The 13,484-nt window shown below is 45.3% G+C and overlaps 1 protein-coding gene across 19 annotated transcripts in view; it reads right to left on the reverse strand.

The window, feature by feature from the left end:
* LOC125697255 (UDP-glucuronosyltransferase 1A1-like) overlaps positions 1–13,484 on the reverse strand; it is an 85,554-nt gene that overhangs the window by 44,774 nt on the left and 27,296 nt on the right. For 4 of the 19 annotated variants that reach the window (XM_048954238.1, XM_048954250.1, XM_048954229.1 and 1 more), the window contains exon 2: positions 7,143–7,833. The exons of 6 other annotated variants lie outside the window; for them this stretch is intronic. In XM_048954238.1, coding sequence (XP_048810195.1) covers positions 7,143–7,833 — 691 coding nt within the window. Of the gene's footprint in view, positions 1–7,051; positions 8,036–12,634; positions 13,420–13,484 lie in introns of those variants that run through there. 9 more of the 19 variants (XM_048954253.1, XM_048954226.1, XM_048954259.1 and 6 more) reach the window with 6 other exon arrangements.

Consider the following 13,484-nt stretch of genomic DNA (forward strand, 5'->3'; position numbering starts at 1 on the left):
AATGACCACATCTGCACTTTTTACAAAGTTTACTATCTCAAGGCTCACTAGGGAGATTTGAATAAGTCACGGAGGAAGAGTAGATAGCTAGAAACGTAAAGTCATCTTTTCCAAATCATCCTCTCATGTGCCATCCTACACTGCTTCTTACAGAAATTCAGAGTCAAAGCAGCTCTCTTTATTGTGTTTGATTGCATACACTACCGAGTGCTGGGGTACTCATCCACAAAATCATTCTCTGCGGCACACCATGAGCGTTGGGCTTTATACACGGAGATAGTTTCTGTCCTTTGCATCCTTTGTCCATCCAGGTCTCCTGCAACTAATCAGTATTCCACAACTATTGTGGGTATTTAATCTTCTGACATACAACTACTCTGTCATTTATCTAAATACAGCATGTGTGCCACGAGTGTGTAATTTTTTGGTGACGTGGTTAGGCCAAGCTAAGCTATCCCGACACAACTGTGCAGTTTAGACATCTTCATTGAAGCTTTTCCTGGCAGAAATCCTTGAGGTGATTCTAGTGCAGAAGGCTAAGTACATCTGTAAGTCCTGAGCATGGAAGGACTGGGATGAAGGGTGGCTTTGTAGTCTAAGCTACACTGAAGACCACACATGAAATAAACTGAATAGAGAAATTTAGCAACGACTGGTCCACAGGGAAACAGGGGATTCATCATGACGGCATCAAATTTGTAATCCTGAAGATAGTTCATTAACTTTTCATTGCGTAAGAGGTACTGACAAGCAAATGAGAACACATTGGTCAGTTCTGATACATGACTGAGTGAAAACATAACTATTTCTCAAAGGGTCAGGTCAAGAAAACGTATTTCACCAATGAAGCGAACAAGCTCAGCGTGTATCTGGTCTTTCCACTTAAGTGCATGGGGCTGCTGGCAGGAGAAGAGAACTTCTCATTTCTACCAAACAGTACATGAAAGCAAAAAGCAGTTGTATCTCATTTTGTAACTTGATCTGTAATCTTTAGCTCTATAAAATGTTTCAGCTTTGCCTCCTCCCTCCGCTTTTGCTAGGAAAAGCGTCCAGAGTTCACATACCAAGCTGGCAGCAGTAAACAGGAGCCCGCAAGCCTAGCCGTGGTGTCACCAAAGTTTGAGCAACATATTAACCAAAGCTTTTTTACATCAGCCACGACAAAGCAGAATAAGCTGTCCTTGTTTACGAGGGATCATAGGAGTTCATAAGAGAGCGGCTCAGGACAAACTTCTTTGTGAAAGAAATGATGCATCAGAAAAGGCAGTCCTTGATCAAGGGGGCACGTTAGAGTTAGAAAATTGGAGGTTTGGGCCAAAATGTTTTGAGATTTCTTGAAAATAGCTACTTTCAAACAAAGTTAAGAAGACCTAGCTGTGGTATGAGACAGTGGGAATATTCCACCTCTGTCCTCTGATTAATAGAAGAAAGGGAGGACAAAGCTTTTGAGCTGCTTCTGCAGGTGCTGTGCTAAGACTTTTGAGGAGAAAAACAAAACAAAACAAAACAACAGCATAAAATCACGATCTTGGAAGTCCTGTTCTCTGTCACACTCTGCAGTAGCCTGCAACTGCATTAGACGGATCAACAGTTATGGTGGACTCAAACTTTTCTTGATAGCACTCATGGCCTAAGGTCAAGTAATGGCTGCAAATGGCAGTTGGAGAGATTCAGCAGGGGGGTTGGACTAAACGACCTGTAAGGATCCCTTCCAACTCAAGCAATTCTATAATTCTACTGAGATTTGGAAGATGTTTCAGTGCTTTTTACCCCTGAGGTGTAGACAGTCTGCCTGTATAACACCATGGCTGACTTGATCTAATGTTGAGGAGTTCCACCCTGAGGACTTGCTTAGACATCCAGATCTGGTTGATTTGAGTGGGATTGAAGTGCTTAAACACTCCGGAGAAACTGGGCTGAAGCTGTAGCAACTAACACAGTGGACAGACAGGGAATACTAAGTGGATAAGTGAGTGAATGACTGAGGGTCTGTTTCACAGCAGATAGGAAGAACGTGCAAAAGCACATGAAAACTTTCAAGATAAACCTAGAAGAGTGGCTGTCTACAGTTTGTGCTTCAAAGAGGGGCCTCACCAACCTGATCTCATCAAGCAGATTTCACAGAAAGGGAAAAGGTGAAGGACAAAAGTCTGCAGATTTACCAAAGCTCTCTAGCTGGAATGTTAAGTGTAAAGTGAATCTTCATACGTCACTCTCTAGACAGCAAGAAGAATTCTGACACCCAGGGAACTGGCAAATTTGAGGTATGGTCAATTCTACGTGGTCTTTCAGCCCTGCTGACATTTCTGCCAAACATGTATCTATCTGCACAGGAAACACTAATAACTAACAATCTAACACTAATAACATAATGCAGTAAAGCAACATTAAAGAGATTAAGCAAACAAACAAACAAGCAAGCAGAAACAGATAAAACCTTAAGGCTAACAGCACGTGCATAACAGTGTAAAGGTTGTGCCACTGGATTGTAAGCAACACACAAACACCTTGCAACAGATTCAAGCTTACTTGAGTCAAGAGGTTGAAGTCCACTGGCAGAACAGTAAGTTCAGCCTCTTGCAAAGGTGAAGGAAAAAAAGAGATATCTCCCTGGAGAAAATAATGCTGAAGTACAGAGTTGAGTGTCAAGCCTGTACACTGGCAAGAGCACAGTAAGTACCCCCATTTGGAGGAATCAGCGAATACCTATTCATAATTCTACCAATTCCAGCAGTCACTATGTCTCTCTCATTAACCATCCTTTCAAAATTCATTCATAGGTTTTGTGTGCAAAAAAACCCCAACGTCTGTACGGGCGTACCTACTTTGGTAAATTTAAAAGGAGAACTGGCTTCAACAGATGAAGAGAAAGCTGAGGTGCTGAATGAGTTCTTCACCTTGGTCTTCACTGGTGGCCAGGATTCTAGTCTTTTTCATGTCCCTGAACCCTGCATCCCCAAACCTCTATGTGGGGACAAAGGAGGTAAATCCCTCCCCACTGTAAGGGCAGAGCAAGTCCGAGAGTGCCTCCTTAGACTGAATGAATACAAGTCTATGGGGCCGGATGGCGTGCATCCCAGGGTCCTGAAGGAGCTGGCTGAGGTGGTTGCTGAGCCGCTCTCCATCATATTTGAGAAGTCGTGGCTGTCAGGTGAGGTCCCGGACGACTGGAGGAAGGGTCACGTCACTCCCATATACAAGAAGGGGAGCAGGGAGGACCCGGGGAACTACAGGCCGGTGAGTCTCACCTCCGTGCCTGGGAAGATCATGGAACAGATCCTCCTGGACAACATGCTCGGTCACATAAAGAATGAGCATGTGATCCGAGACAGCCAGCACGGCTTCACCAAAGGAAGGTCATGCCTAACTAATCTTGTGGCCTTCTATGATGGAGTGACGGCATTGGTGGACGAAGGGAAGGCGACCGATGTCATTTACCTGGACCTGAGCAAGGCCTTTGACATGGTCCCCCACCACATCCTCATCTCCAAATTGGAGGGAAGTGGATTTGATGGGTGGACGACCCGATGGATAAGCAATTGGTTGAAAGGCCGCAGACAGAGGGTGGTGGTCAATGGCTCTATGTCCAGGTGGAGGCCGGTAACAAGTGGTGTCCCCCAAGGGTCTGTCTTGGGACCGGTGCTCTTTAACATCTTCATTAATGACATCGATGAGGGAATTGAGTGCACCCTCAGCAAGTTTGCTGACAACACCAAGCTGAGTGGTGCGGTTGATACGGTGGAAGGAAGGGATGCCATTCAGAGGGACCTCGACAGGCTGGAGGGCTGGGCTCGGGTGAACCTGATGAGGTTCAACACGGCAAAGTGCAAGGTTTTGCATTTGGGCCGGAAGAACCCCAGGCACCTGTACAGGCTGGGAGGAGTGGTCCTTGAGAGCAGCTCGGCACAGAAGGACCTGGGGGTCCTGATGGACGAGAGACTGAACATGAGCCAGCAGTGCGCTCTGGCAGCTCGAAAGGCAAATGGGATCCTGGGCTCCATCAGGAGAGGGGTGGTCAGCAGGGACAGGGAGGTGATTGTCCCTCTCTACTCGGCTCTTGTGAGGCCCCATCTGGAGTCCTGTGTCCAGGTGTGGAGCCCTCAGTACAAGAAAGACATTGAGATTTTGGAAAGGGTCCAGAGGAGGGCGACTAAGATGATCAGGGGGCTGGAGCACCTCCCCTATCAGGACAGGCTGAGGGGGTTGGGCTTGTTCAGCCTGGAGAAGAGAAGGCTGCGGGGTGACCTCATTGCAGCCTGTCAATACCTGAAGGGAACCTACACCCAGGAGGGGAGTAAACTCTTCAAAAGGGCTGACAACAGCAGGACTAGGGGAAATGGTTTTAAGTTGAAGGAGGGAAGATTTAGGTTGGATGTTAGGGGGAAGTTCTTTACTAGGAGAGTGGTTGGGCCCTGGAACGGGCTGCCCAGGGAGGTTGTGGATGCCCCGTCCTTGGACGTGTTCAAGGCCAGGTTGGACGGGGTCCTGGGCAACCTGATCTGAATGTGTATGTTTGGTGGCCCTGCCAGGCAGGGGGGTTGGAACTACATGATCCTTGAGGTCCCTTCCAACCCGGGTGATTCTGTGATTCTGTGATTCTGTCCTGCTGGTGTTGATCCTGGTGAGGTTTTTGGTGTGTGGTACGAAACACTACTCTCCTTTGTTTGTTTAAGCTTGCTGCTTCCTCATTAGGGTGTTTGTTATCGGTCAGGTAGTGGAAGAAAAAGTGCATATCAGTTCCCCTTTCACCTTCTCTACTCTTTCTGGGATTTCGAGACCGCTGTCACAGATTCTGTCGTAGCTCTCTGTAAAAGTTCAACCACAGTTTATTCCATCTCTGCTTTTCTAGACTGACTGCCTAGTGTGAGCCCTCTTCAAAATGCTTCAGTTTTGTTATGTGCATCTTCCTTAAAAAGAAAGAGGCAGGGATGTAGAGAAGATCTGCAATGACAAAACGGATCAGAGGGTGAACAAAGATCTCCTCAAACAAAACTCTCACGCAGAAGATGCTTAGAAACAGCGAACATCGCATCAACAGCCCTGAGTGAAGAAGCCGTGAGAAACCTGCTCTAGTTTCAAAGCTGTCTTTTAGCAGAGAGTACACGACTAATGAAGAGTTACCCAGAGCCAATTGCATCTGAAAGACTTTCTTCAATTCTTACTGAGATATTCAGATGTCTTCATTGAAACAATCCTGGCACCTCTTGGCAAAGAAAAAGCAGCCTGAAATGCTTGGAGGTGGGGGTGGATTTGGGAAGGACTGTGCTTCAGACACACATCAAGCATCAGAAGAATACCAGCAGCCCTTACACACACACAGCTGAAGGAGAATTTTGATGACAGTTCCCTGTGAGACATGCGACAGCCTGAAGAGTTGGACTTCAGAATACCCAATATCCTTTATGGCCGGTGCACATGCCATGCTTTTTTGTTACACAACAAACTAGACCTGTTGGCATGAGAGGAGGGGAAATAGATTAAAAAAAAACCCACTACTGGAGAGCATCCACAGGAGGGCAAGGAAGATGGGGAAGGGTCTGAAAAGCGAGAAACGTGGAGCAGCTGAGGTCCCTTGGTTTGTTCCACCCAGATGCTGAGGGGAGGCCCCTTGGTGGGCTGCAGCTTCTCACGGGGAGAGGAGGGGTAGAGCAGAGCTGTGCTCTCTGCTGACAGTGACAGACAGGGGACGGTCAGGTGCGGGGAGTAGAAGGCTGTGCCCCAGAGGGTGGTGGGCATGGAGCTGCTCCCACAGGGTACTTGCTGCAAACAGATGGAACTGAAAGATGCTCTGACTGGCTCTTTGTTGTACAGTAATTGTTCACAAGCAGACAGGAACATAGAACAACCATTTTTCAACCCATCCGCAGAGGGTCCTTCTGCAAATGCATCCTGACCAGTCCTCTGGAACATGTCATCCACCTCTTCCTGTGTGAAAGGGATTAGGTACTTTTTCATAATAAAATTGTGTGTTGGATTTATATATAAACTGACTTCAGGTGCTGCAGTGATTATTTCAAGTCCTTTCTAACTGAGTCCATGAAACACTTCCCTCACACTGAGCCAATGACTTCAATCTAGTGGGACCACCAGCAGCTTCCCACCTGCAGCCAAGCTGAGCACGGACAGCAGCAGAAGCAGCGACACTGAGACTTGTGAGACTCTACTTTCCTCAGAACCTGGTAGTCCCTTTCAATAATGGCTACAAAGTCCCACTACAGACCTTCACTGGAAGAGCAAAGAATTTTTCTTCTACTGAGAGCAGCCCAGGAAGAAATTCTAGGTGAAAAACATTGAAAAATGCTTTGGCAGCTCTCGTGCCATTCACCGCGATCCACCATGCCACCATACCTCCTTCAGGCTCACAACATCGACGGCATCTCAGGTATCACATGGTCATTACCCAGGAATTTTTGACTGCGGTCTCCCTGTTATTTAAACACAGATGCTGCTTCCTAGCTTGAGTCTACTTGACACGTAATATTCCTGTAGAATTCTGCCTTTGGAAATACCCTCCTGTACAGCAGACAATTTCACGGACAAGGAAAGAAGTGGTAAGGCTGCAATGGTGTCCCAGCGCAGAAGCCTGCTGTGTGTTTCTCTGTAAGTTCTTCACCCCATATTTGCCAAGTTGAATGATTATATCTGACTGTGATGCTTTTGACAGCCTCTCAGATTCTCAACTACCTGTCTATCACTTTCTGTGAGATCCTTATGAGAGTAACGAAGTTACTCCATTCCGTACAATATATGAATAAGACCTAATGAAAAGTAGTCTATTACAAATCCAGTGTTCACTCCAGAGATAAATTTTCCTCAGATACATTCACTTTCTACAGAAGGCTGAAGCTTTCAAGGTGGACTCTTCCCTACACTTGCCACACTCATTTTCCTGTACTCACCCAACTGGAGAATGGCGTCTTATAAAGGAAAAGAAAGCCAGTCAGAAACAACTTGCAAACACTCATCTGAGCGTATTTTGCAAATGGAAAGATGGAGCTGCACACAGAAAAAAACAGAAGCAAGGAAGAATTAAAAGAAGAGAATGACCCACCTGAGAGAGCTGCTTGTGAGCACAGTTTACTCCTGCAACTGCAATCATGTTGGGCATCAATGGTCTTGGATATTCTAGCACAAAGTCATACCTCAGAAGCCATACGGAAGCCTTACGATAGAGATCTAGCATGGTCACATCTCGCTGAAGGAACTCAGAAGCCAGTTTTTCAAATGGTTTATAAAGAAGGTCACAAAGAAAGAGATTGGAGGTGTCAAAGATGACATTCTTCACACGCTGGAGGAAGTTCATGTGATCTGTGTGGTCTGAAAATGCCCTGGGAACATATGAAGGGGGACTGGGGCACTGAGTGGCCTCAAAATATAATCCACATGGTAGAAGCATCATGAAATACACAAAAGGGAGTGAAAGATGCTCGGCCAGTATTGTTCCACAGGGCAGTGCAGGATCCGTAAGGACAGCATCAAAGTTACTCTCCTCGAGATATCTGATAAGTTCTTCATTGTACAGTAACTGTTCACATTCTTTGGCAGTTGACTCAGATAATCTTTTCATTTTTTCCTGTTCACTAAAAAATCTTTCCAGAAATGATCCTTCTTCAAATAGATCCTTTAAAAATGACTGCATAGTTCCAAACAGCCCTTCCACAGTGAACGGGACTGGGTAGGTTTTCAGAATAAAATTCTCCGATGGCTTTATGTTTAAACTGGCTTCAGGTGCAACAACGACTATTTCATGTCCTTTCTGCTTCAGGACTTCAAACATTTTCAGCACGCTGAAAAAGGGACTGCCATCCAGGGATACCACCAGCAGCTTCCCACCTGCAGCCAAGCTGAGCACGGACAGCAGCAGAAGCAGCGACAATGAGACTTGTGGATGAGAAGGAAGCAGCAGGGCCATTCCTGCAGAAATGTGGCAGAGCTGCACTGCAAGAAAACTTCAGGCAGCTCTGAAACAACAGCAACAGCCCTGTGCTCTTTGAGCTGTCTGCTCTATGCCGTAGATTGTGATCCATTTATAATATAATTGCTGTGTGGTAAATATTTAATCACTGGTTTGATAAAAGGCTGGATAGCCAGCACTGGAGTTCAACCAAGTCCATGGGTGGGTGGTGCCACTGCTCCCACCAGCTACGCCCCATCTGTTTCTTTTAGAGGAATAGTGATGTGTGACCCTGGAAGGAAGCAGGAATAGCTCCATGTGGCTCTGTGCTTCTAACCGCCTCCCTCGGGGTGAAACTTTTGCATCCACAGGAGATCTGTCATGCCCACATCAACACAGCACCTAGCAGCAGCTGCTTTCTGTCTGGAATGAGGAGGCTGATGAAGACTGAAGCACCATCCCAGGTTGGTTTGCAGGACGCATCACCCACACAGTGAGGTGAGGTACTTCCTGTGCCTCAGAACAGTCCCAAAGCACAGAGGGAGGGCTCAGCTTTGCCCTCTCTTACCCACATCTGCTTGCAGGTCCCATCCTACACCCACAGAACCGTAGAATCACAGAATGGTTGTGTTGGAAGGGACTGCAAATCTCACCCAGTGCTCTGGCATGGTATCCACTCAGTGGATCATGTTGACCAAAGCTCTATTAAAAAATGATCTTCAGCAACTCTGCGGATGAGGCATCCTCAGGTTCTCTGGGCAGCACATTGCAGTGCCTGGCAGCAATCTGACTAGAGAACTCAGGAAATAGAGTACCTTGTCCTACTTTTCACAGAACTTGGCAGTTCCTCCCTATAGTGGGTACAAAGTCCCACACAGACATTCACTACACGAGCAAAGAATTTCTATTAAATTCGGCGTGGCTCCGCAAGAAATTCAAGGAAGAAAACACTTTGGCAACTGTTGTATAATTCATCAGGATCAACCATGCCACCAAACCTTCTTCACTCTCACAACACTGATGGCATTTCAGTTATTAACATCACCAAGGACAGCCTGTCTCAGGTCTGCCTGTAAACACAGACGCTGCTGCTTCGTAGCTTGAGTGTTCATCACCTCTGGCACTCCTGTTCATCCTGACTTTGCAAATAGCCTTGTGTATTGCAGACAATTTCACTGACAAAGAAAGCAGTGGTAAGGCAGGAAATGTGCCCCAGGACAGAAGCCTGGTGGACATACCTCAATAAATAACTGATACTGCTCCCAGCGGTGTTAATTTGCCAAGTTACATGATTGTATCTGATTGTTTCACAGTCCCTCACATTTTCTACCAACCTTCCTTCACTCACTGAGAGGTACTCATGAGACCAGCAAAGGTACTCGACTCCATACAAAAGGTAGTTCAATAACACATACTGAAAAGTAGTCTGTTACAAATCCAATGTTGATGGATACATTTCCTTCACACAGATTTGCTTCCTAATGAAGGTTGGAGCTCTCACGGTGGAGCACCACTCCGGTGGCATGCAGAGAAGGGAAACTTGCCTACACTCACCACACGCACTTGCCTATCCTCAACCAACTGGGAGAATGATGCCTTAAAAGCAAAACAAAAGCAAGTTAGAAACAACTTGCTGACTCTCGTTTGAGCATACTTTGCAAGTGAAAGACGGAGCTGCCTACGCAGCAAAATCAGAAGCAAAGATATATATATTGTATATATATCCCTAAATAATCCCTATTGTATAAGGCAAGAACTAAAACCAGAGCACAACCCACCTGAGAGAGCTGCTTGTGAGCACAGTTTACTCCTCCAACTGCAATCATGTTGGGCATCAATGGTCTTGGATATTCTAGCACAAAGCCATGAATGGAGGCAGTGCCTGAGCCAGCAGCCACTGTCAGTGCCCAGCGGTTAACATCATGTGAATGCTGAGCTCCCTGCCTTCACATCTGTTCAGCTTGTTGGTACAACACTTGTCACAGAAATCTGAGCTTTGCATAATTTTGTACCACTATAAGCAAAAAGTAAAGATTGATAGGCAGCAGGTTGATAAGGCTTATCTTCAGATTTGTTTCTATACGGCAGCAGTTATCAAAGTGAAAGCCTTTGGTCTACAGTAGAAAATGCAATGCAAATATAGCAATAACTTCTGCTGTTGCAACACCACAGTGGTGTGAAACAGTGAATAAATGACCACATCTGCACTTTTTACAAAGTTTACTATCTCAAGGCTCACTAGGGAGATTTGAATAAGTCACGGAGGAAGAGTAGATAGCTAGAAACGTAAAGTCATCTTTTCCAAATCATCCTCTCATGTGCCATCCTACACTGCTTCTTACAGAAATTCAGAGTCAAAGCAGCTCTCTTTATTGTGTTTGATTGCATACACTACCGAGTGCTGGGGTACTCATCCACAAAATCATTCTCTGCGGCACACCATGAGCGTTGGGCTTTATACACGGAGATAGTTTCTGTCCTTTGCATCCTTTGTCCATCCAGGTCTCCTGCAACTAATCAGTATTCCACAACTATTGTGGGTATTTAATCTTCTGACATACAACTACTCTGTCATTTATCTAAATACAGCATGTGTGCCACGAGTGTGTAATTTTTTGCTGACGTGGTTAGGCCAAGCTAAGCTATCCCAACACAACTGTGCAGTTTAGACATCTTCATTGAAGCTTTTCCTGGCAGAAATCCTTGAGGTGATTCTAGTGCAGAAGGCTAAGTACATCTGTAAGTCCTGAGCATGGAAGGACTGGGATGAAGGGTGGCTTTGTAGTCTAAGCTACACTGAAGACCACACATGAAATAAACTGAATAGAGAAATTTAGCAACGACTGGTCCACAGGGAAACAGGGGATTCATCATGACGGCATCAAATTTGTAATCCTGGAGATAGTTCATTAACTTTTCATTGCGTAAGAGGTACTGACAAGCAAATGAGAACACATTGGTCAGTTCTGATACATGACTGAGTGAAAACATAACTATTTCTCAAAGGGTCGGGTCAAGAAAACGTATTTCACCAATGAAGCGAACAAGCTCAGCGTGTATCTGGTCTTTCCACTTAAGTGCATGGGGCTGCTGGCAGGAGAAGAGAACTTCTCATTTCTACCAAACAGTACATGAAAGCAAAAAGCAGTTGTATCTCATTTTGTAACTTGATCTGTAATCTTTAGCTCTATAAAATGTTTCAGCTTTGCCTCCTCCCTCCGCTTTTGCTAGGAAAAGCGTCCAGAGTTCACATACCAAGCTGGCAGCAGTAAACAGGAGCCCGCAAGCCTAGCCGTGGTGTCACCAAAGTTTGAGCAACATATTAACCAAAGCTTTTTTACATCAGCCACGACAAAGCAGAATAAGCTGTCCTTGTTTATGAGGGATCATAGGAGTTCATAAGAGAGCGGCTCAGGACAAACTTCTTTGTGAAAGAAACGATGCATCAGAAAAGGCAGTCCTTGATCAAGGGGGCACGTTAGAGTTAGAAAATTGGAGGTTTGGGCCAAAATGTTTTGAGATTTCTTGAAAATAGCTACTTTTGAACAAAGTTAAGAAGACCTAGCTGTGGTATGAGACAGTGGGAATATTCCACTTCTGTCCTCTGATTACTAGAAGAAATGGAGGACAAAGCTTTTGAGCTGCTTCTGCAGGTGCTGTGCTAAGACTTTTGAGGAGAAAAACAAAACAAAACAAAACAACAGCATAAAATCACGATCTTGGAAGTCCTGTTCTCTGTCACACTCTGCAGTAGCCTGCAACTGCATTAGACGGATCAACAGTTATGGTGGAGTCAAACTTTTCTTGATAGCACTCATGGCCTAAGGTCAAGTAATGGCTGCAAATGGCAGTTGGAGAGATTCAGCAGGGGGGTTGGACTAAACGACCTGTAAGGATCCCTTCCAACTCAAGCAATTCTATAATTCTACTGAGATTTGGAAGATGTTTCAGTGCTTTTTACCCCTGAGGTGTAGACAGTCTGCCTGTATAACACCATGGCTGACTTGATCTAATGTTGAGGAGTTCCACCCTGAGGACTTGCTTAGACATCCAGCTCAGATTGATTTGAGTGGGATTGAAGTGCTTAAACACTCCGGAGAAACTGGGCTGAAGCTGTAGCAACTAACACAGTGGACAGACAGGGAATACTAAGTGGATAAGTGAGTGAATGACTGAGGGTCTGTTTCACAGCAGATAGGAAGAACGTGCAAAAGCACATGAAAACTTTCAAGATAAACCTAGAAGAGTGGCTGTCTACAGTTTGTGCTTCAAAGAGGGGCCTCACCAACCTGATCTCATCAAGCAGATTTCACAGAAAGGGAAAAGGTGAAGGACAAAAGTCTGCAGATTTACCAAAGCTCTCTAGCTGGAATGTTAAGTGTAAAGTGAATCTTCATACGTCACTCTCTAGACAGCAAGAAGAATTCTGATACCCAGGGAACTGGCAAATTTGAGGTATGGTCAATTCTATGTGGTCATTCAGCCCTGCTGACATTTCTGCCAAACATGTATCTATCTGCACAGGAAACACTAATAACTAACAATCTAACACTAATAACATAATAACATTTTTTGCAAACGGAAAGATGGAGCTGCACACACAGAAAAAAAAAGAAGCAAAGAAGAATTAAAAGAAGAGAATGACCCACCTGGGAGAGCTGCTTGTGAGCACAGTTTATTCCTCCAACTGCAATCATGTTGGGCATCAATGGTCTTGGATATTCTAGCACAAAGTCATACCTCAGAAGCCATACGGAAGCCTTGCCTAAGAGATCACGTGCAGTCACATCTTGCTGAAGGAACTCAGAAGCCAGTTTTTCATATGGTTTAAAAAGAAAGTCACAAAGAAAAAGATTGGAGGTGTCAAAGATGACATTCTTCACACGCTGGAGGAAGTTCATGTGATCTGTAAGGTCTGAAAATAGCCTGGGGACATAAGAAGGGGGATTGGGACACTGGGTGGCCTCAAAATCTAATCCACATGGTATTAACATCATGAAATACACAGAAGGGATGGAAAGATGCTCAGCCAGTATTGCTCCACAAAGGAACACAGGGTCCGTTAAGAGAGCATCAAAGTTACTCTCCTTGAGATATCTGATAAGTTCTGCGTTGTACAGTAACTGTTCACAGGATAGGAAACCTAAATCCAACCCTTTTTTCATATTTTCACGTAATCTAAAAAATCTTTCCAGAAATGATCCTTCTTCAAATGAATTCGTTATAAATCTGTGGAAATTGTCATCCATCTCTTCCTGTGGGAAGGTAACTGGGTAGGTTTTCACAGTAACATTCCCTGATGGCTTTACATTTATATTGGCTTCAGGTGCAACAACGACCACTTCATGTCCTTTCTGCTTCAGAATTTCTAACATTTCCAGCACGCTGAAAAAGGGACTGCCATCCACAAACACCACCAGCAGCTTCCCACCTGCAGCCAAGCTGAGCACGGACAGCAGCAGAAGCAGCGACACTGAGACTTGTGGATGAGAAGGAAGCAGCAGGGCCATTCCTGCAGAAATGTGGCAGAGCTGCACTGCAAGAAAACTCCGGGCAGCTCTGAAGCAACAGCAACAGCCCTGTGCTCTTT

The sequence above is a fragment of the Lagopus muta genome, chromosome 8, assembly GCF_023343835.1.
Source record: "Lagopus muta isolate bLagMut1 chromosome 8, bLagMut1 primary, whole genome shotgun sequence".
Taxonomy (NCBI): Eukaryota; Metazoa; Chordata; class Aves; order Galliformes; family Phasianidae; genus Lagopus; species Lagopus muta.